This window comes from Osmerus mordax, chromosome 7 (assembly GCF_038355195.1).
Source record: "Osmerus mordax isolate fOsmMor3 chromosome 7, fOsmMor3.pri, whole genome shotgun sequence".
In the NCBI taxonomy this organism is placed as follows: domain Eukaryota; kingdom Metazoa; phylum Chordata; class Actinopteri; order Osmeriformes; family Osmeridae; genus Osmerus; species Osmerus mordax.
The window spans coordinates 13,743,945-13,765,103 of NC_090056.1; the positions used below are offsets into that span (position 1 = coordinate 13,743,945).

At 40.9% G+C, this 21,159-nt stretch overlaps 4 protein-coding genes across 8 annotated transcripts; all 4 read left to right on the forward strand.

The window, feature by feature from the left end:
* The first annotated feature begins 1,100 nt into the window (after nt 1-1,100).
* On the forward strand, nt 1,101-5,904 carry LOC136945460 (solute carrier family 2, facilitated glucose transporter member 1-like). 2 transcript variants are annotated; one of them, XM_067239285.1, is made up of 10 exons: nt 1,101-1,118; nt 3,225-3,320; nt 3,663-3,823; nt 3,917-4,157; nt 4,323-4,485; nt 4,589-4,776; nt 4,930-5,034; nt 5,183-5,284; nt 5,394-5,597; nt 5,698-5,904. In XM_067239285.1, exons 1-10 carry the CDS (start codon nt 1,101-1,103, stop codon nt 5,902-5,904), a joined length of 1,485 nt encoding a protein of 494 aa, XP_067095386.1. The 2 variants fall into 2 exon arrangements, with proteins under 2 accessions (XP_067095386.1, XP_067095387.1); XM_067239286.1 differs by lacking the exon at nt 1,101-1,118 and adding an exon at nt 1,325-1,339.
* A 1,402-nt stretch (nt 5,905-7,306) lies between these two features.
* trappc6b (trafficking protein particle complex subunit 6B) lies at nt 7,307-9,187 on the forward strand. Its single transcript, XM_067240169.1, has 6 exons — nt 7,307-7,661; nt 7,786-7,853; nt 8,058-8,175; nt 8,306-8,389; nt 8,515-8,608; nt 8,901-9,187. The coding sequence occupies exons 1-6, from the start codon at nt 7,581-7,583 to the stop codon at nt 8,930-8,932; spliced, it is 477 nt and encodes a 158-aa protein (XP_067096270.1). The 5' UTR covers nt 7,307-7,580; the 3' UTR covers nt 8,933-9,187.
* Nucleotides 9,188-10,002: 815 nt separating this feature from the next.
* Nucleotides 10,003-15,384, forward strand: tpx2 (TPX2 microtubule nucleation factor). Of its 4 annotated transcripts, none has more exons than XM_067239959.1 (18): nt 10,003-10,060; nt 10,554-10,658; nt 10,780-10,920; nt 11,083-11,200; nt 11,400-11,471; nt 11,568-11,606; nt 11,764-11,871; nt 12,313-12,422; nt 12,562-12,716; nt 12,833-13,004; nt 13,105-13,243; nt 13,326-13,545; nt 13,656-13,751; nt 13,851-14,024; nt 14,136-14,282; nt 14,369-14,480; nt 14,837-15,024; nt 15,122-15,384. In XM_067239959.1, exons 2-18 carry the CDS (start codon nt 10,556-10,558, stop codon nt 15,230-15,232), a joined length of 2,205 nt encoding a protein of 734 aa, XP_067096060.1. In that variant the 5' UTR covers nt 10,003-10,060; nt 10,554-10,555; the 3' UTR covers nt 15,233-15,384. The 4 variants fall into 4 exon arrangements, with proteins under 4 accessions (XP_067096060.1, XP_067096058.1, XP_067096059.1 ...); XM_067239957.1 differs by lacking the exon at nt 10,003-10,060 and adding an exon at nt 10,370-10,431; XM_067239958.1 differs by lacking the exon at nt 10,003-10,060 and adding an exon at nt 10,370-10,431 and having other exon boundaries at nt 14,858-15,024.
* Nucleotides 15,385-15,914: 530 nt separating this feature from the next.
* On the forward strand, nt 15,915-20,823 carry mylk2 (myosin light chain kinase 2). The gene is given in 15 exon segments (XM_067240665.1): nt 15,915-16,167; nt 16,280-16,485; nt 16,593-16,799; nt 16,930-17,043; nt 17,178-17,545; nt 17,773-17,966; nt 18,057-18,162; nt 18,652-18,788; nt 18,791-18,932; nt 19,106-19,247; nt 19,352-19,422; nt 19,586-19,714; nt 19,859-20,011; nt 20,339-20,471; nt 20,701-20,823. Coding segments are annotated over 15 exon segments (2,436 nt in total). The 3' UTR covers nt 20,782-20,823.
* Nucleotides 20,824-21,159: the final 336 nt, after the last annotated feature.

A 21,159-nucleotide genomic window follows, 5' to 3' on the forward strand; every position in this document is an offset into this window, starting at 1 on the left:
ACTCTGTTCTGTGGCTGAGAAATCTGGGAACATGGCTGGGAAAGTCTTTCTGAGTCCCCTTTCTGCTGGCTAGCCCGTAAATCTCAAGTGTGGGAAGCTAGAATATAATGCAACATTAAATTATGTAAAATACCTGTTTTAGTTAGAGTTATAAATACTGCACATGTAGTCCGCAAGAAATATACAACCTGAACCTGGTTTCTTTTCTCTGACCAATGTGGCATGTTGTTGTGGCTTCATGGTGGATATGACTGCTTAGTCTCACTATCTTCTGAACTTCTTATTTGCAGTGTATCATGGATAGTTTTGTCATGTGATACATGCTGACAGTGTGTGTAAGTTGGTGTGTAATCCATGACCAGTTGGTCATGGATGCTAAGGTGACCGCTGAGAATCCCTTAGGCCTATTATCACAGCAGAGTGTGACCCTTACTCAAGCATGCAATCACCGTTTTTATCTGTACAAATGATCCCAAGGTAAGCATTTGGGCTAGTCTTTTGACTGTAAACTGAACTTATTCTAGGTGTTGAATTCAGACAAATACTCCATGATTCATTATATGGACAGGACAAATGTTAACTGTTTAAGAACTGTTTATAATCCTTGATTACAATTATGGAATAATTCAGTACAACAATATCCAAAATGTAAACATACATCCTGTAAATTCTACCCTGAAATGGAGTGCGTCATCCATGGCTGTCTATTATCGTCTTTTAGCTGCAGCCATGTTAGACACCTCCCACACCTTGCCCCAAGGCAAACGCTAGCCAATCACAGTGCTATATCTAATAATATTAACCGGTTTATGTCTTCTACCTGCAAGTCAATGGAAGTCTGTTACGGGACAATAAACAAATTAAACAACAAGAACCAGAAGAAATAATCCATAATGGTAGCCTTAGAATGACATACGGATTTTAATTCTTTTTTTCTTTTTTTAAGTGCTATCTAAAGGACTACTTTTATGTAGTGTGCACTCTTAAACCCTGTATCAGGAAAATCGACCTCAGTATCCTGTTCAAAATCACCAATATCTCCACACGTACAAGTTGCAAGATATCCTGAAAGACTCAACAACATTTCGATCACTTATACCATGGAATCCGGGAGTAAGGTAACGGTAAAAAAAAAAATTGTAATAAACTTTATTGATTTATATTATATCTATTTATGTATCTGTCTTGGTAATTAAAACGTCTAGTCTGATATCAACTTTCTCACGCATTTCAGTCATTTCTCACGCTCTCACGCAACACCTTGTATTTCTCACGCATTTCAACCATTTATCACGCTGAGAAGTAAGGGATAACAATACAATTAATGGACCAGGCGCAGGCCTACTATCATCGGCATATCTGCCGATGATAAATTGGTTCGAGTTATAAAGAGTTAGATGCCAATCAAAAAACATCACCAGCACCCCCCACTAGTAGGCTAAGAGATCAATATGGACGTATGCTGATTGTGTATGTTGATTGTGTGTGACCTGTTGTTAAATCATAAACCTAATGCCAAGTTGTTGAATACATAATACTGAATGATGACCATGCAGTTACCTGTGAACATAGTGTTAAGAGCCAGGTGTGAGTCTTTTAAAATTGTACCTGAAACCCAGTGGTTGGTAACACAATGTGTCTCCATCTCAAATGTCACATCCCCCATGTGACCCGCCTCTGTGTGTAGACGTGCGGTTGTGCATGCATCCTTGTATTTGTATACAAATACAGGTATATAGATACTAGCATCAATGGAGGAAAAGTAGATAGGTCCAATACTCATTTTACCTGTCATGTTATGACATGTGACATGCTAAGGCCACAGTCTTGTGCTGCGTTCACATGCAAGTTTGAAGCAGTTCATGTATGTTTTTTAGTCCCTGCTCAATGGGTTGATGTATGTATTGATTGCAAAATTTGGATTACTACTTTGGATGGACCATGCCTTTATCTATTATTTATCAGGTTTTCTGATGAGATTTTTGTTACATTTGCACACAGTCATGCATAGTTTCCCCTTAAAGACAGATACAAATGACTATGCTTACATATATATTTAATACAGTAATAACGACAGGCCATATGATGACTCACTTTCACTCACTCACTCACACCCAAACACATACACATACAGTACACATTTCCCGCACACATCCCCACCTGCTTATACTGAACAAACCAATGCCCTGCATCATCACCACCTTCTGTTTTTACTGAGCAAACCATCACGCTGGGCAGTGATATGGAATTAGTCTTGGTTATGCTAGTATGAAATCTTGTAGGACATAAAGGGATAATTAAATAGATAGAATCGCTCTCTATAGCAGTAGGTATCATTAGAACGACAATACATACAGAAGATTATCCTTAGAAAGCTGTGTGTTGGCTGATTTCTAATTGCTTCACTGGAAATAACCTTCTACTTGCTGTAGAGCCCTGTCATCAAAAGACAGGAGCCAGAGATTAAACACTATTCACAGACCATTGACGTAACATGCTCCAGCCTGAACCAATGGAATATAGACTTCTATGGTGTCTTACCAATTACCTTGGGGTGGTTCCAAAATAAAAGAGGTTTTGAGATGATTTACAATGTATTTATTCTACTTAGCAATTAAAATTATTTTATGGTATGCAATTCAACTTTTTGCTTTGTTAATTTGATACATAATTGTGTGTTCTCTTGAAAAGCTGTTGAATATAACCTTCTGTGAAGTCAAGTGGGATAGTGTGCGTCATTATGTTATCATCACTATGTAAGCAAATCTCGCAAAGTTTTGCCAGCTATAGATCTGCTTCAAGAGGTTACTTAGTAATAGATGTACAAAGGGTTATGTTTAGGTGTACTCGTTACATAAAGGCTTAGTGTGTGGGAATGGCTTAAGGCAAGTCTCAAGTGTGTGGTCTGTGTTGACATCTTGTGCACATAGTCAAGTTGTGATATGCCTTATGAGAACAATACACATCAGTGGTGGCCAGTGGACTTTATTTATTAAAAGTTTATTTTACCTCTTAGACACTAAACAAAAAAAATAGCACTGTATTTAAAATAGCTCATAGTGTAAAGCTTGAACAGAAACCAGACTTAAGTTATAATTAATATTTAGAAGGCTAGCTAAGCCTCAATATCTGTATTTAATCAAATGTTTTCCCTGCCTCTCTCACTCAAACAAACTTAAAACTTGAACTTATTTGAAAATCTCTTCTTTTTTTGCATGTTACAGCAAGTGACAAGCCAGCTATTGATGGCTGTTGGAACAGCTGTAATTGGCTCCCTGCAGTTTGGCTATAACACAGGGGTCATCAACGCTCCTCAGAAGGTGAGTATTGGATTGGACCGGACAAAAACAAGGCACTAAATACTATGTCATAACACGGGTTATGAGTTAGCTGGAAAACTGACAACATAATGAAAGCTTTATGATATTATGAGGTGGACCAGTGTGTTACACGGTAAAGTAAAATAACTATTATTGACATGGATTATTAATTTTTTTTGTGAAAACTAGACAGCACACGTCATTAAAAAAATCTGTTGACTTTTTCAAGGGGGTTTTAGATGTTTGAAAGTAGCTGTTTGACATAGATTCCATGCTTATCTGGAAAGTTTGTTTAAATCATCCAGTTTCAATTGATACCCTACATGTTGAATTGTGTTTCAGATCATTGAGAACTTCTACAATGAGACATGGCACAGCAGATATTCGGAACACATCCCCCAAACCTCCCTGACCACAATGTGGTCCGTCTCCGTAGCCATCTTCTCTGTGGGAGGAATGTTTGGCTCATTCTCTGTAGGCCTGTTTGTCAATCGACTAGGAAGGTACAATACTAGTGTTTGGTCAAACCTGATAGACTAGTTTGATAAAAAGAAGAGTGAGAAAGATTACATATATGTCCATTTCCTGCTTTACAGGAAAAACTCCATGTTCCTAGCCAACGTGTTGGCCTTCATCGCAGCTGCCTTCATGGGTTTCTCTAAGATGGCAGCTTCCTGGGAGATGCTGATCACTGGCCGCTTCATTGTGGGCCTGTACTCAGGACTATCTACTGGTTTTGTGCCCATGTATGTAGGGGAGATCTCGCCCACCTCCCTCCGTGGGGCTCTCGGCACCCTACATCAGCTGGGCATCGTCATTGGCATCCTCATGGCACAAGTAAGTTAACAAATGTGTTAGTTGATGGATCCAAGCAAGTGTAGTAACCAGTACCATACCTGAACAGACCATTGGGTATTCTTTGTACTCCTGAAGTACAGTTCTAGAGTGAATATAGAGTATAATGGATTGTAATGCCTGATGGCATTGCTGCCACCTGGTCAGGTCTTTGGAATTGAGTCGATCATGGGGAACAGTTCGCTGTGGCCCTTCTTGCTGGGTTTCACCTGCATCCCGGCCGTAGTGCAGTGCTCCCTGCTGCCCTTCTGCCCAGAGAGTCCCCGCTTCCTCCTCATCAACCGCAATGAGGAAAACAAGGCCAAGAGTGGTAAGACAACACTTGTCTTTTACTAAACTATTACTTTTACTAAACTATTTAATTGAAGACTAAGATTGGAGCAAGTTGTATTGAGCCTTTTGATACATTTCAGTTTTGAAAAAACTGCGAGGCACAGATGAGGTGAGCGCCGACATGCATGAGATGAAAGAGGAGAGTAGACAAATGATGAGGGAGAAGAAGGTGACCATCGCCGAGCTGTTCCGCTCTCCCCTATACCGCCAGCCCATCTTCATTGCAATCATGTTGCAGCTCTCCCAGCAGTTGTCTGGCATCAACGCTGTGAGTCCTGCTCACCTTAACAACATTAACGCCCTTCTACACAGATACTACATCTTGCATTCACTGAAACACACACATCAATTTTGTACATGATGAGCATGTATACACAAATACTGATAACAGTAAATCTCTCCATATTGTGTGATGCCACAGATTTTCTACTACTCCACCAGGATTTTTGAGAAGGCTGGGGTGTCTCAGCCAGTCTATGCCACCATCGGGGCTGGGATTGTCAACACGGCCTTCACTGTGGTGTCTGTAAGTTACTAAATCTGTTTTCCAGCATAACTCCCCAAGCTAGTAGTCAGTACAGACTGTATGGTTAAATCAAATGCTCATGTAACCCCCTATAATAACCATTCTTATACTTCTCTTATAATTCTCTATCTTTCATATTTGTTCATAGCTGTTTGTGGTGGAGCGTGCTGGTAGAAGATCCCTCCACCTCATTGGGTTGCTGGGAATGGCCGGATCAGCAGTCTTGATGACCATCGCCATGGCATTGTTGGTATGTAGATAATCTCATTCCTCACTTTTACGAGTGTCCTGAAGAAAATACAATGGGCCATGCGGTATAGTAATACATAACACATTTTTGTTTCCCCTTTCTTCATCAGGACCAGTTGAAGTGGATGTCATATGTCAGTATTGTGGCCATATTCAGTTTTGTGGCCTTTTTTGAGATTGGCCCTGGCCCCATCCCTTGGTTCATTGTGGCTGAACTCTTCAGCCAAGGTCCTCGGCCCTCAGCATTCGCTGTAGCAGGCTTTTCTAACTGGTCTTCAAACTTCCTTGTGGGCATGTGCTTTCAGTATGTTGAGGTAAGGAGTCACCTTGTCAATTCCTGGGCTTTTGTCACATGATAATCATAATACATTAGTCACAGGATCTCTTGACTCACTTCTACAAATTTCTCTTCAGCAACTGTGCGGCCCTTATGTCTTTATCATCTTCACTGTGCTGTTACTCGGCTTCTTCGTCTTCACCTTCTTCAAAGTGCCTGAGACTAAAGGACGGACCTTCGACGAGATCTCAGCTGGCTTTCGCCAGAGTGCAGGACAGGGGGCGGACAAGTATTCTGCACCTGAGGAGCTCAATACGCTTGGGGGGGCAGATTCTGAGCTTTGAATACCCCAACTTATACATATAGTAACTTCACCACACATACATACACCACATCTTTTACATCTTTACAAACTACACTGTTCGGCTGCACTGATGGGCCACAACTACTTATGGTGTGATAGATATTACACTAGGAGTGATTGAATGCTTTTAAGACAAAAGAGGCATATGTAAATATGTATTTTATTATTTACTCACAGTTTATACTTGAAAGTAATTGAAAGTGTTGGTCTCTTTAAAGGGCTATTCTACTACTTTTCTATTAATAATATATTTATTATGATTTCTCAATGTAATAACAGGAAAGGTGTTAATATCCAAAAGTCAAACTATTGACAAATCATTGTTTTAAAATAATAAGCCAGGGGAACAATCTCAATGTGGTATCAGTATATAAGAGATGTATTTTGTGTATGTTATGGTTTATGTTATTGGATGTTATATTGGGTGACCATCTTTATGTGCCCATAACCCACTCTCTTATCAAATGAAATAGAGAATTTGCCAGTATTTTTTTGTTTGTTATCCAAGGGATGTTACAATACTTTACTGGACACTAAGAAAGGCATATTGACTTGATTTAGTATGTGAGCGTGCGTGTGTGTCTTCACTATATGATTAGTGGCTTTTCCTTTACAATTGAACATAATTGCATACTCTAAATAACATAAAAAAACGAAGTAACTGTAAATATATTCCAGCCTAACAGTTAGTGTAATATTTACAAACATGTCAGTACATTCATTAGGGCTCCTTTAAATGCTCTGAGGGCTAAAAGCGTCATACATATTGAAACGACAAATCTGTGTGTATTAGATATGAGTGATTCTTTTTTGTAATGATAATGTGCCAAGACATGCTGCTGTCATGACAGTTCTGTTTTATGAGACATCGTGTGATAGTTGGGTTTTTGGATCAATAAAACGAAGCTGCACAAAGAATAACATGCATGGCTGTCTTTCTCAAATACACACAGTAATTAATTGTATAGTACCCACTAGTAATGGATTTGCCTAATGTATACTAAATTAGCCTGCGTTTTTATGTAAATAAAGGCCTAAAATGGCCCAACATGAGGCAATAAGTTGCTGTTCTCATCTTTCTGACAAGCTAATCGCGTGAGCCCCCTGGTGCCGAAAATTATTTCTGAAAAGAAAGCTCAAGACTTCGCACGAAGAACGAGGCAATGGCGTAGAACGTCCACATTACTGACACTACTAAAATGTATTAAAACATTTGTGACGGCGATTATACGTATATATTTATACAATCCCTTACCTGAATGATATTTTAAACATGGCACGAATTAATCAGTCGCTAGTGAGGGAACACAATTTCGTGATTCTTTTTTTTTTGTCAGGCAGAGTTTGGGCTACTTTTTGAAGGAATTTAAGACCCCGTTTGTATAGTATCAGCAGAGCCTGTTTAAGGAGACTCTGATAGTATCCGATCTGAAATTAAATTGTAGAAATAATTGAAAATGTTCTTCGTAAATGGTGACCAGTGACATGTTCATGCAAGCGGGTTTCTTACATTGTTTTCAAATGTTGTGTTTGTTGTTATGCGCAAATAGCTTTCAAGTTGCTATTGAGGAAGCATACGATATTAGCCTACTTCCTAAAACGATTAGACTGTTTTTTTGACTTGGGGTGTTCTTGCATTAAACTATCTGTTAAAACATGGCAGACGAAGCCCTTTTTCAGTTCCTACACAACGAAGTAATTCAGTACATTTACAAATCTGATGAAAATGAAGAAATGGTAAGCTATATGCATGCTGTTCTAATTAGCCTATTTAGAAATGCTTGAGAATTTTGAGAATATAAGATGTGCATTTCAGTCGTGGTTTTTATGTGTGACATTTTTGACAACCCTGTAACTATAGGAAAATGGAAGGTGCATTACCAAACTGGAGAATATGGGCTTCAGGGTGGGCCAAGGACTGATAGAAAGGTTGGTTTTATATTCTTCCTGATAGGTCGATGGTACTGATCATATTTTAAGCTTTTATTGTGTAGGCTACTGACAGTGATGTTTATGATGTTGTAAACATAAATAAACAACCCTTTTCCCCTAATGTTCCACTCTTATGACTATGTCTTTGGGTTATATTGATGAAAGGAAATGTAAAACTGAGTGGATCTTTTTTAAATTAAGGTTCACCAAAGACACAGCTAGGTTTAAAGATGAACTGGATGTCATGAAATTCATCTGCAAGGACTTTTGGACCAGCGTCTTCAAAAAGCAAATAGACAACCTCAGAACAAATCACCAAGTAAGACTTATGATAAACACTTAATAACCTGTTTAGTCAACATCTATTTAAAATCCACATTTCCACTAGAGTAATTGAGGCATAATCACACACAAAGGAATAGTGCTGATGAATGTGTCTTCTTTTGCAGGGTATTTATGTTCTGCAGGATAACAAGTTCCGGTTACTCACACAGCTCTCAGCTGGTAAACAGCATTTAGAGCATGCACCAAAGGTGAGGAAAGTGTCAAATTTACAATGTAAAAAAAGTATTCCAGTGAAGAATAATAATTTGTTTTAGTAATTCCTATCTTATTGTTTTTGTGTGTGTGCTAACTATAATTGGATGTATCTTTACAGTATTTGGCTTTTACGTGTGGCCTGGTGCGAGGAGGGCTTTCCAACCTTGGGGTGAAGAGTATTGTCACAGCTGAGGTTTCTGTCATGCCTGCCTGTAAGAGTTTTTGAATATTTAGACCACCACAGTCAAGCACAATATGACAAAGTTGAATCCCAATCTGCTGCATTGATTCTAATAATAAAATGCTCAACATAATTTGTCTCAATGTTGCGCAAACATGATATAACAGTTATTTGATTAGATTCAACTGTATTGTCATTGTGCTCAGTACGAGCCAATGAAAAGCATTTAGCATCTAACTAGAAGTGCAAATAATAATAGCTTGTAAACATGCATAATGTGTGAGGTAAGAATTATATTGTTTCACTGTTTAATTTATCCACAGGTAAATTCCAAGTTATGATCCAGAAAATGTAGGACCCATCTGAAGACAATTTCTTCTCTTAAAGCCTTTTCATATCAGCCAAATTGTCTTTTTTGTTTGAGATCAAAAGCAACCCTGCATGACTGTTGAGACATCTTTTTTGTTTTTAATTGGTGTAGTCTTTATGTTGATAATTATAAAATAAACAATGATTGCCTTTAGTATTTTATTTTATCATGTTGAATATCTTAATGTGAAATTTTGTTAAATTATTTTCACTGAATGTTGAATAAACACCATGGTATTAACAGTTTGTCATTCAAAATGCTGTAATCGACTGTTGAAACTCAACAATTTGTCTGTGATCAAAGCAACTTTTAATAATGACTGGTAATGTTTTTTTTTTTATTGGCAAGGTCTACAAAAATATAAAATACAGATGTACATACTTAATAAAAGTAGCACATACAAATATAAGCAAGACGCACCTAATTAAACACAAATATAATGTATTACATACCAAAATTCTACAGGTTTATTGTTTTAATCAGAATCAGAATTCGGTTTATTCGCCATGTATATTATACAAACACGGAATTTACTGTGGAAGGGAGGTGCAAAACACTAAAAACACTTTAAGGAGATTTTTTAAGGTGGAATACTTTGGATGTATTGCTTGATCTCTTTTTTCAACCCCCAAAAAGAGCTTTTGATGATAGTCAAATTTGACAAGAAGCAATAATACTATTTTTTTTCTTAGTTAATGCAATAGAAACTAAAGAACAAATACGTAAACAACATTGAGAAACCCAAAAGAAAGTTCTGGTTAATAATCTTACAAAAATCTATCAAACATAATTTGTAAAATCCCAAATGATGCATTACACAATGTCTAATCCAATTAATTTAAAAAGTGTTGGCTACTTAAAGATTAAAATAAAATAAAAAAGTTCAGTCCCAAATGCCTGCTGATGTTTTTAGATGACGACTTCCCTGTTTATCAGGAAGGGTTTTAGTGAGCCAATGAATTACCGGGAAATCTTAACCAGATTGGTCATTGGTTTGTTTAAAAGGGAGGGAATTCAAACGTAATTCAAATCTCCTCCTTCATTTCAGTTGTATTGACGGTTGTGCACACTTTTGTCTGTTCTTGACCGGGCCCGACTGAAAACTTTGTAAAGGTATGTTGAGCAATCGTTTGTATTTGTGCCGTAATTTAGATAAACTGTATTCGTTAAGTGGCCAAATAGGAGTTTGTGAGCCCAAACGTCGGGAAATAACTATGGTAGCTAGCTAGCACTGTCTAGTCTGGCTGTGTGTATACTAGCTACTGTAGTTAGCAAGCTAGACTAGTACTAGTACCGTAGTTAGCTCATTGTAAAACGTTTTTGGAGATTTGTTGGCTAGCACTAGTTGCTAAACATTGTCTCAAATGTTGATTTTCGACAGCTTCTATTACAACGCGTTTAAAGTAGCTTTTTGTTTGTTAGCCCTGTCCATCCCAGATAAAGCGCTGAGATGGATGTACATCAGAATTCGGTTCATTCGCCATGTATGTTACACAAACACGGAATTTACTGTGGCAGGAGGGTGGAGACAAATATACGGATCTTTAATGAGTAAAAAGTACAATAGTTAAACAAATTATTTAGTTTAGTATTTTTTTTCTTCCAGATATGGCGCAAAGTGAGTCTGCTAATCTTTATGAATACGATGCCCCGTCTGATGTCGTCGATTTTGAAGCACCGGACCACGAGGACGAAGTAGACCATTGGTTTGGTGAGTTAACGCTGTTTTGAGTTTTGCTTTGTACTGAAACGTTGGCGATATCAATGGCCTGTATACTGGTAGCTGAAACTGATTTCTTGCGTTCATAATAAATGTGAGGATGCATTTCCAGAACAACAAGGTTCAGCAGAAGACGGGTTCAGATTGAACCTTGCCACACCACCAAGGCATAATATTCCTTTCTGTGGAAATGACAAGGCAAGCCTTCCCCTAGCAGTGATTTCTCCCAGAGTGAAAGAGGGTGCATGCTCTGGTGAGACTTCCAAGTACTACTTGGTGTAATTATATTTGTGAACTAGTTCACCTTTCATCTGTTTGGACCATCAGGCATCGGAGCATTTCTTGTTTGCATGTTATCGGTCACCCCAGAATGGCTTGCTTATGCTGAGTCTTGTATGAAATTGCCAATTTGCAGATGCCCAAAGCACATCTGTTGCAAGCATATCCAACATTGTCACATCTTGGGGACCTACAAGGCCAGTTCAGAAGACTGCCCAGCCAAAAAGGAAAACACCTGTTGTCCTGCCTCGCAGGTATGTTTTCTGTTTGGGCTCCATAACCTAGGATTGCAGATTAATGACCTCTTTAACTAACTCAATGCAGTGGTATTATGTTGCAAATAACTGCATTTCAATGCTTAATCTGACAGTTTAAATTGTGTTAATAGAATCTTTTAGCTACCAAGCATTATACGTACTTGCTGTGTTGACAAGCTGCCTTCTTTTCTAAAAGGGTTTCAAAGCGCAATCAGGCAGCCATTAATGAACCCACTGTTCCAGTTTCACCAGCTGCAAAGAAACGAAGGTTGGTCCTTATCTGTTGCCACAGGTCCATATGCATTTGTGGCAGAAATGTTTGTTTAAGGCAGTCAGATGTTCATTATGGTATCAATGTTTACAGAAGTGTCAATACTGTAACATCATATCAACCCCAACGAAGGTAAATCCTATGTGTCAACAGTTCACTTGGGTGTCAAATGTATTGCTCTGCTCACAATTCATGCACGTATGGGGGGGATATAACAAAGGGGTCCAAACCATTTTCATCTGAATGTTAGGGTTTACTGAATCAAATGTTTGCTGGTTTTGTTCCTTAGGAGCAGCAATTCTATAGCTACCAGACACAGGAGTGCTGCCCGTGCCAGTGTTCGCTTTGAGGCTCAAACCAAAACCAAGGCTCAGGCTGCAACAGCTACACAATCACAGTGAGTCATTCTGATTGCACGGCTTGTATGTTCAAACGATGCTAATGCCATGTTCCACTTAAGTCTGAGGTCCATGGCCAAACGTTCCAGGTCAAAAACACAAGAGATGTCATGGCTGAACACCATTTTTGGGGGCAAGTTTAGACAGTTGAGCTGAATTCAGAGATCTGCATATTATATTGGCAGTCAGTTTTATTTGACCTAGCACTTGAGTCTAAGCTGATTGACAAGCCGAATCTTGTTTGTCAAACGGGTTTGAATAAGGACTTGCAGGATGTTAGGCAGCTCTGAGTAACAATGCATTTTGTGCCCGCCCCCACCTTATGGAGTGTAAAGGCAAAGAAATTGGGTTAACTTTGGTTTGGCCTGCATCTTATCTAGTTGGGCAACTTGGTGTGCTCTAGCGATGCCTAAACATGACCACCTATCCATCTTTTCCAGGCAAAAGAGCTCTGAGCAGCAGGAGATGGAGCGCATCAAAAGTCTTCAGAAAGAGGTGGCTGAGCAGAGAAAGAGGAACGAGGCTAGCTACAAAGCTGCCATGGCAGGCAGTAAGAATCCCTTCCAGCACTACTGAAAGTCAACTCACTGAATATCAGACTGAGAACCCCTCGAACTCTGAAATGAATTAAGACCATCATGCATGATTCACAATATGTTTTTAATGTTCCTCACCTTTTTCTTTTTCAGGTCAGCCACCAAGGAAGATGGTGCTGTCCACTACAGTGCCCAAGGAGTTCAGCTTCAGCACCGATGGACGAGTTAAACCCAGCAGTTCATCAACAGACAACTCCCAAAAGCAGATTGATTTCAATGCTCAGCTCCGCAAACACCCCTCCTCCCCTGTAAGGACATTTGACTGTATACTGGTTTGGATAAAAGCGTCCGTTGAATGTACGCGACCACTAAAGATATTGCTTGTACATTTCAGACTTCCATAATGTAACTTTTGTCTTGTAAGGCAAAGGGACCAAGAGGTGCCACTGTTCCAAAGCCTTTCAACCTGTCGACGGGCAGCAAGCGTAAGGGGGAGGACCCTGCCCCCTATGTGTCCGTAGCTGAGCAGATAGAACAGTTCCAGAAGCGTACCCCAGCTCGCTACCACCTGCGCAGCCGCATGAGTCAGGAGAGAGGTATGCATGTTTACATTTTCTACCTAATGTGTTTTTAGAGCTGTTCAAGATGCGTATTTGTAATGTTGGCGTTTCCACTGCCCCCCTAAACCCATGGCAGGCCCAGCCCTTGTGAAGAGTGAGCACCGGAGGATCACCCAGCCTCACACCCCCCAGCTAATGACTAGGACGAGGAGCCGCCCTACATTCACCAAGAGCAGTGCTGAGCTGGAGGATGAGGAGTTGCAGAAACTCCAACAGTGAGTCAAGCTCCCTCTTAACATACTCCTGTTGACTTGTGTCTGGGATCACTGTTAAGAGCTAATTTGCGCTTTGTCTCAGGTTTAAGTTCAAGGCATTGGAGCTGAACAGGAAGATACTGGAGGGAGCCCTGAACCCCAAGAAGCCTGCAGTGAAGGAGCCCACCAAGCCAGAGGGATTCCATCTGCAGATGGACAAGAGGCTCCAGGAGAGGCATGCCAGCAAGAAACCGGAGGAACCCGAGGAGCACTACTCCTTCCACTCTCGCCCACTGCCCACCAGGATCCTTGAGGAGGTTGTGGTGAGTGCTGCTCCTAGACCATTGTTTGTTTCAAGGTGCAAGTACACTAATCTTCACTCCTGAGTCTGGCTCAAACCTATTAGATTTACAATTTACCAACTTGTTGACAGGGAGTTCCAGAGAAGAAGGTGCTCCACCCCACTATCCCAGAGTCCCCAGCATTTGCCCTGAAGAACAGGGTGCGCATAGAAAGGAAGGTGGAGGAGGTAGGCTGGCTAACAATTGTCAAATGTATATATTTCATATGGGACTGAGTGCTCTCAGTCGGATTGGAGTTCCCTGAGTTGGCATGTTATTGGTTCCAGGTGAATGTGCCAGCCCCTATGAAAGCCCATGCTGCACCCCACTTTGGCTTGCCCTTCCTTCCCAAACTCCAAGAGAAGAGCCAAGTGGATGTATGCCCCTTCTCTTTTGAAGAACGGGAGCGTGAGAGAAGAGTGATGAAGGAAAAGAGACTGGAAGAGCTACGGCATGAAGAGGTAGGTTTGAGGGTTTCTGGCGTTTGAGCTCACAGGTTTTTACCCCTGGTTTCATAATGTCCTTCAAAACGGGATTATAGGAAGAGAAATGACATTCTGCGTCTTTTCCAGGTGCCCAAGTTCAAAGCCCAACCACTGCCAGACTTCCATGAAGTGGTCCTACCAGAGAAGAAAGTGGTGGAGCCCACCAAGCCTGAGCCCTTCAAGCTGCTCATTGACGAGAGGGGAGCCGTGAAGAGTGACCGCTGGGAGCAGGCTGTAAGACATCCACAGTTACCGCAGGGGCCTTGGCAACAGACATGAAAGGACAACCTGCTCACTCTTGCATTGTGCTCTTTCCTCAGTTGAAAGAGGAGCAGAAGCATCAGATCGAGGCGGCCTCCTTCAAAGCTAGACCAAACACAGTGACTCACAAAGAGCCGTTCCTCCCTAAAAAAGAGAACCGCACTGTTCTGGGTAAGTAAGACACTGCAATTATCAAGAGTTTTGCTTCCCCCCCCTTCCCAGCTGTCTGCACTGTGGCAGTGGTTAGATGAGGTCTCGTCAGGTCTTTTATGCACTTAAAAAGAACATGCTTTCATACTAAAGGAAATTATCCTGAGATTTGGAGACACTTGAATTGCAGTAGAAGCCAACAAGTGCACATGCTGGCTCAGGGTTTCTTGGTGTGGTTAACATGCTTTCCTACAGCCTGTCGTGCACCCCTAACTGTTCTGTGTATTTCTTCCCACCTTTGACTTCTTCCTCCACCACTAAATTCATTCCTACCTATTCCACCTTCTCCAACTGCTTGCTTTCGCTGGGCTCTGTAGAAGACATTAACCGTTCAGTAGTTCCAGAGGGTGTCCAGCTCTCCACAGAGCGCCGTGCCAAAGAGCGGCAGGAATTTGACCGCATCATCTGTGAGAAGGAGGCGCTGAGGGCACGTGTGGAGGAGCAGCACCATAGGGAGCAGGAGGAGCGGCAGAAGGCGGAGATTGTGGCGTTGCGCCAAGAACAGGTGACTGAGAATCTTGGACTGGATATCATTATGGGCCTTAAATTTGTGTTGTGAATAACGTGCACTTATGTGGATGTCATTGTTTTTGCTTCATCAGGTTCATAAGGCCCAGCCGATTAGGCATTACAAGCCTGTGGAATTAAAGAAGAGTGATGTTTCTCTGACCGTGCCCCAGTCGCCCAACTTCTCAGACCGTTTCCGCATGTGATATAATGGAGGTGTTTTGCTTGTATATATTTGCCACTACTGTGCATCGGAACCTTTTTATATATAAATGCCTTTTAATTTGGTGTTCTTCTCAAAGAACTTTGCTACCATTCTTAATGCATATTAAAGTTTTGCCTCTTGTCTAATAAACATATTTTGAAATCTAATGTTTTTTTGTTTTTTTCAAACTGGACTTGACCTCATCTTACAGAAACTAAACCAATATTATAGCTTATCTTGAAGCCTATTGATAAATACATTAGATTTCTAAATTATGGAGGTATGTTGAATGACTAGTGCAACCCATCCTGGTTCATTTGGTAGTGTAATGCTTGTCCTGCATACCTTGGTTATCTGTAATACACTCCAGTCCCCCTACTCCCCTTGGGTGCCTATTTTTGGACCTGATGCTGGAGCAGTGATTAAGTGGTTGCCAGCCATTGCCATTCTCTACCCCTCTGCATGGGAACAATGCGTCTTACAAACATCCCTCTTCAGCGATCCTCAAAACCACAGGTAAGTACCACTGTAAATTTTAGAAAGTGTACAAATAACGTCTTTGTAAGTAGCAATAAACTGCCTGGGGGTCACAGCCTGATGTAGACCTCCCCTCACTCATGGCCCTGACTGCTAACTTTCTGTTTAAAGACTGCTGGTGGTGGCGTACTTTGGACTCTATAAAGATGGGTTCTGTACGGAGTCCAACTCATTCTCTAAGCCTACCTTCTTTAGAAGCCAAAGTAGATAACCTTTCTTACAAGCTGGATCAGTTTCTCTCAAGAGGAAATGGAAGCTGCCCTATCTGCTCCACCTGCAGTCTGCACACCTCTAGATGGGAGGCAGCCGAGAGACATCTTTCTGACCAGTCTAGACTTCTGGAGAGACTGGAGAAGAGAATTGACTTGATGCATAATTCCCTAGATGGGCATGTCAAAGGTATAATGATGTCCCTCTCAAATACAGAATATTTGAATGCTGTGTTTTCAAATATGTTGAAGATGCTCATACCATCAAACATTAACCATGTCCTTTTTCTTGGGATCTGTAGATAAGGTGGTGGAAGATAGATCCCAGGATGGAGATCCCACAGAAAAGCAGTCAATTGGAGGAAACCTTCAACAGCTCAGAGGCCAACCAATGGCAGAGTCTAAAAGAAAAAAAGAGAGAAAGGGGACAGGAGAAACTGTCATGGCTACTGTTGTCCCATCAACAGTTGTCTCTCAAAAGACCCAGAAAACATCAATTACTGCAAAGGTACTCTGTCCATTCATCTATCCTAAAGACATGATGTATATAAGTCTTAATCAAAATGTGTTGGCTATCTAAGCAAATGCCTCAGTGGTGCTTTCTCCTTCACTCAGGGTGACACTCCAAATCAACTGAATATTGGACAGCAGGGTAAAAAACTGCAAACAGGCACCATTCATCCCAAGAAAGGAGACGAGTCCTCAATGGGAGGACAACCAATCAGATTGAATCTTCAAGAGGTCAGATGTAAACCAGTGGCTGTGACAACAGCTGTAACAACAGTACCATATAAGACCACACCCACTTTAATAACTGGAAAGGTACTCATCTTCTGTATGTTCTATTTCTTTCATTTTATACATATATTTAGGTATTGGGGATTTTACATTTAATACTTAATTAAATTAATTTCATTCAATTTTATTGTTCAATTGTTTCTTCACAAATAAGCTGGATATACAACAGGCTAGAACACAGTCCCACCCTAGTGCTCATTCAAAGAAAGGTGAGAATGGATCTGCATCAGAACGGCCAACTGTTTTCACCGGAGGAAACTCTGTGGAGGTCAGAAGTCATTCAGTAGCTGTGGTGTTTCCCCTGTCGATACACAGCGTTTAATATTTGACTAATTGTGTATTGAGTTCAACAAATACTAAAAGTGTTATCTTTCTGTCGGATGCTGTACTCTTCCTGTACAGGCTGACACCACAAATGATCTAGTAATACAACAGCATGGTACAAAACAGCAACCTCTACCTGCTTCTTCAAAGAAAGGAGACAGAGGTTCCACCTCAGACCACCAAATAGTTGAAAATTCCCAGATGGGACAATTAAAGGCAGAGTCTCGAAGAAGCTCTGGAAAGGATGAGGCTGTAGTGGATGCCACCCCTAATCAATCAATGCAGGTCCCTCCAAAGATGGGGACTACTGTCACGACGGTCAAACCAACAGTGGTGATTTCACAGCTTGTGCCACAAAAGAAGTACGTACTGTCTGTCCCAACAACAACAACCACTGAGAGCTCTTCCCTTCGACATGTCCACAGCTGTCCAGAGTCATTGCAAAGGTAAACTCCCGCTTTAGACTCCTCAACATCATGGGAAGTGTTGAGTTTCTGTGGCATGACCCCATACTGTTTTGTCGGAAAGAGGCAACCCTACCCTCTTGCCTCACCGTTCTTATTACCATGTTTATACTCAACTGTAGTTGAAACTCAGTTAAAATGTTATGGGATTCTACTGCATTATAAAATGTGTTAGATTTGACATTAGTACTCTTTGTCTATGGTCACAGACTCCAGTGCCCCGGGCCTGTTCCTCCACCTGTCTTCTTAGCCCGTGGTTCTTCTCAGGAGAAGAGCTCCAGTACGGTGAGAGGGACTGGTTCAGGCTCATGCTCAGCCAGTGGAATCCATATCAGAGTTGATGCTGCCGCACCAGACAGAACCACACCCAAGACCCCACCAAAAACATGTTACAAAGTCATAGGTAAATGACAACTCAAAATAAAATGTACTGACTGTAGTTGCATGCTTTGCTCACATACTGAATATAATTTTCTCTGTGTCTCTCTGGCAGATGATGTTCCTCCACAGCCAGCTCCTTTCCTCCATCGTTGTGTAGCTTTACGCTCCAACCCTCCATCGGATGCCTTCATCATCCACAGCAAAGAGATCCTTGGAGGGTGAGCTACTATGGGTAGAGCAGCAAACAGAGCAAAAATCTGGTGCAGAACAAGTATTTGGAATACTAAATATGGGTTGGATTTCGCCTAATTGATGCACTGACTGGTCATGTTTGTTCCTTTCCTTTGTGTTGCTCATGCTAGTGGAATCACAAGCATGATGGTTCTCACCAGGTGTGTTTTGTGAGCTACTATAAATATATTTTTGGAGCCTTTTTGTCAACTTTATTTATACGAAACCATTTCCTAACAGGAAAGAAGGGAGAGGGGGGGAAATACATGCAGGAAATGGCCTGGGCTGGAACTGAACCCAGGCCCCTGTGCTGAGGTCTTAGTTTCAGTAGTATGCACTCTTACCCAGTGAGCCACTGAGGTCCCCCAGTCGCTGGTTTTAATTAATCTTAGATTCTTAGTACTCTAGATAGTAGATTGATACCCTCTGATCAGGAATGTGTACTGTAATAGACTAAAGATAACCTTCTGTTGTAGTGGACGCTTTGGAAAAGTACACCGGTGTACAGAGAAATTATCTGTACTAAAACTGGCAGCCAAAGTCATCAACACACGAACTTCGAAAGAAAAGGTAAGACTTGTATATATGTGTTTGTATATGTTTTTGTGTATATATGATTTCAATGCTGGGGTGTATGCCACTCACAGGAAATGGCCATGAACGAGGTGCAGGTGATGAACCAGTTAAATCACGCTAACATCCTCCAGCTCTATGAGGCCTTTGAGACAAAGAACCAAGTGGTGTTAATCCTTGAATAGTAAGGAGCTGAATGTCATCCCTTTTCAATTTTCATACTATTTTATACTATTATTCTGGCATATTTTCACTATTTGAAAACAACAGACATTTTCTCAAGAATTTTGTGTGATAACCAAAACAGTTTAACCAATAATTCATTGGTTCACTTGTTCATGCGGATATGTTGTTCAGTGTTGAGGGTGGAGAGTTGTTTGATAGGATCGTAGATGAAAGCACACCTTTGACAGAGGTGGATGCCATGGTGTTTGTAAAACAGATCTGCGAGGGGATCCACTACATGCACCAGATGTTCGTTCTCCACCTTGACTTGAAGGTGAGGTGCAACTGAACAGTGTCATGTCTCCATGAACCAGTGTGTACTATGTGAATTTGTCTTGGAATAATATGTTCCATAAAGTTTGTGTTGTCTTTCAACAGCCAGAGAATATCCTTTGTGTGAATCGCACCAGCCATCAGGTGAAAATAATTGACTTTGGTTTAGCAAGAAGGTAAAGAACCCTCTTCTCTCGGTTAAAAAGGTTGAACATTAAAAGAACATTGTAAAGTTGAAAGAAGTACAAGTGCCTTACATATATCTTGAGTTTACCTTGAGTATTTGTTTTTGTATTTATTCATGGCTCTTGTGGCTCTTTTTTTTAAATATATATATAGATACAAACCACGGGAAAAGATGCGTGTAAATTTCGGAACACCTGAGTTTCTGGCCCCGGAGGTGGTGGACTTTGACTTTGTCTCTTTCCCCACTGACATGTGGACCCTTGGAGTTGTCACATACATGCTGTGAGTTCTATACTGATTGATTCAGCTTTTGAAATAATGAAATGCATTTATAAACTGTATCCTGTCATGATAATGGAATGGCATTTTGCAGTTTTCAGCACTGTATTGTGTGTTGGTACAATGTTTTCCTCTGTTCCTGTGCAGCCTGAGTGGCCTGTCACCATTCCTGGGTGACGATGAGAGCCAAACCCTCAACAATGTCCTGGCTGTCAACTGGTACTTTGAGGAAGAGGCTTTTGAGCACATCTCAGCAGAGGCCAGGGACTTTATCTCCAACTTGCTTATCCGTGAGAAGGGGTGAGAGCTAAATCAACATGTGATACTTTTTGGGGGTTTCATGCCACTTCCATGTGGTGTCAGATTAACATGTATTTTACCATGTGATAGTATGGAGATAAATTCATTCTGATATGCCCATCTATAACTATAAAGGGTTAAATCGGGTAAATAACTCAGGTTTGTGTTCATTGCCATCTTTTGATGCTATTGCTAGTGCTAGTTGCTAGTGACTTGAGTCTTATTCCTTGCATGGGTCTTATGTGTCCAAATGCCTGCCTCTTTCCCTTGAAATGTGCTGTGTTCCACAGTTATACCTTTAAATGGAAATGTATTCTGATTGGTCAGGGGAAGACTCAGTGCTGCCAAATGTCTCAAGCATCCCTGGCTCAACAACATCTCAGAGAAGGCTAAACACAACAACATAGTACTCAAATCCCAGGTCCTGCTGAAGAAATACATGGCCAAGAGGTTGTGGAGGGTCAGTAAAACAGCTTTGGCACCACTTTCACACAGAATACTGCTCCACAGTGAGACCACTGACAATGTCCCGACCATAAACCTAAAGACATATACTTGGATTTCAGACGTGAGGCTGCAGTGCATGTTTCACATTATTCCTTTTACCAAAGATAAATCTGCCCAATTAAACAAATACAGTATTGCATCTTCCTTGTTGAAAATGTTATTAAATGTGCTGTGTTTTACAGAAAAACTACATTGCAATAGCAGCAGCCAACAGATTCAAGAAAATCAGCAGTTTGAGTTCTCTAACCTCTCTGGGATTCTGAGTCTCTGAATCGCTGAGGCCTCAGCATCAAGCCTCTGTCATAGATGACATCCACGGCAGAGCTCTAAAACCTTTCTTTGCTCGCACCAGCTGCAAGATACTCAACATACAAGATCAGAAGTACTGTTTTTGTGGAACTGGACAAACCAACAAACTTTTGGTGGGAAGGCCACCCTCCAAATCCAAAGTATCCAGGACGTGAGCATGCAAAAAGGCAAAAATATTTGAATAAGCAGGTTTCTGACAACAGAAATTGTTGTGTTTGACAACAGTAGTATTTTCTGTTTTGTTTTTTGTAGTTAATGTTAGGATGTACATTGGAGATCCTGTTTCCAATGTAATTTGCTGCACCTTATGATTTTACTCAATATTTAAATCA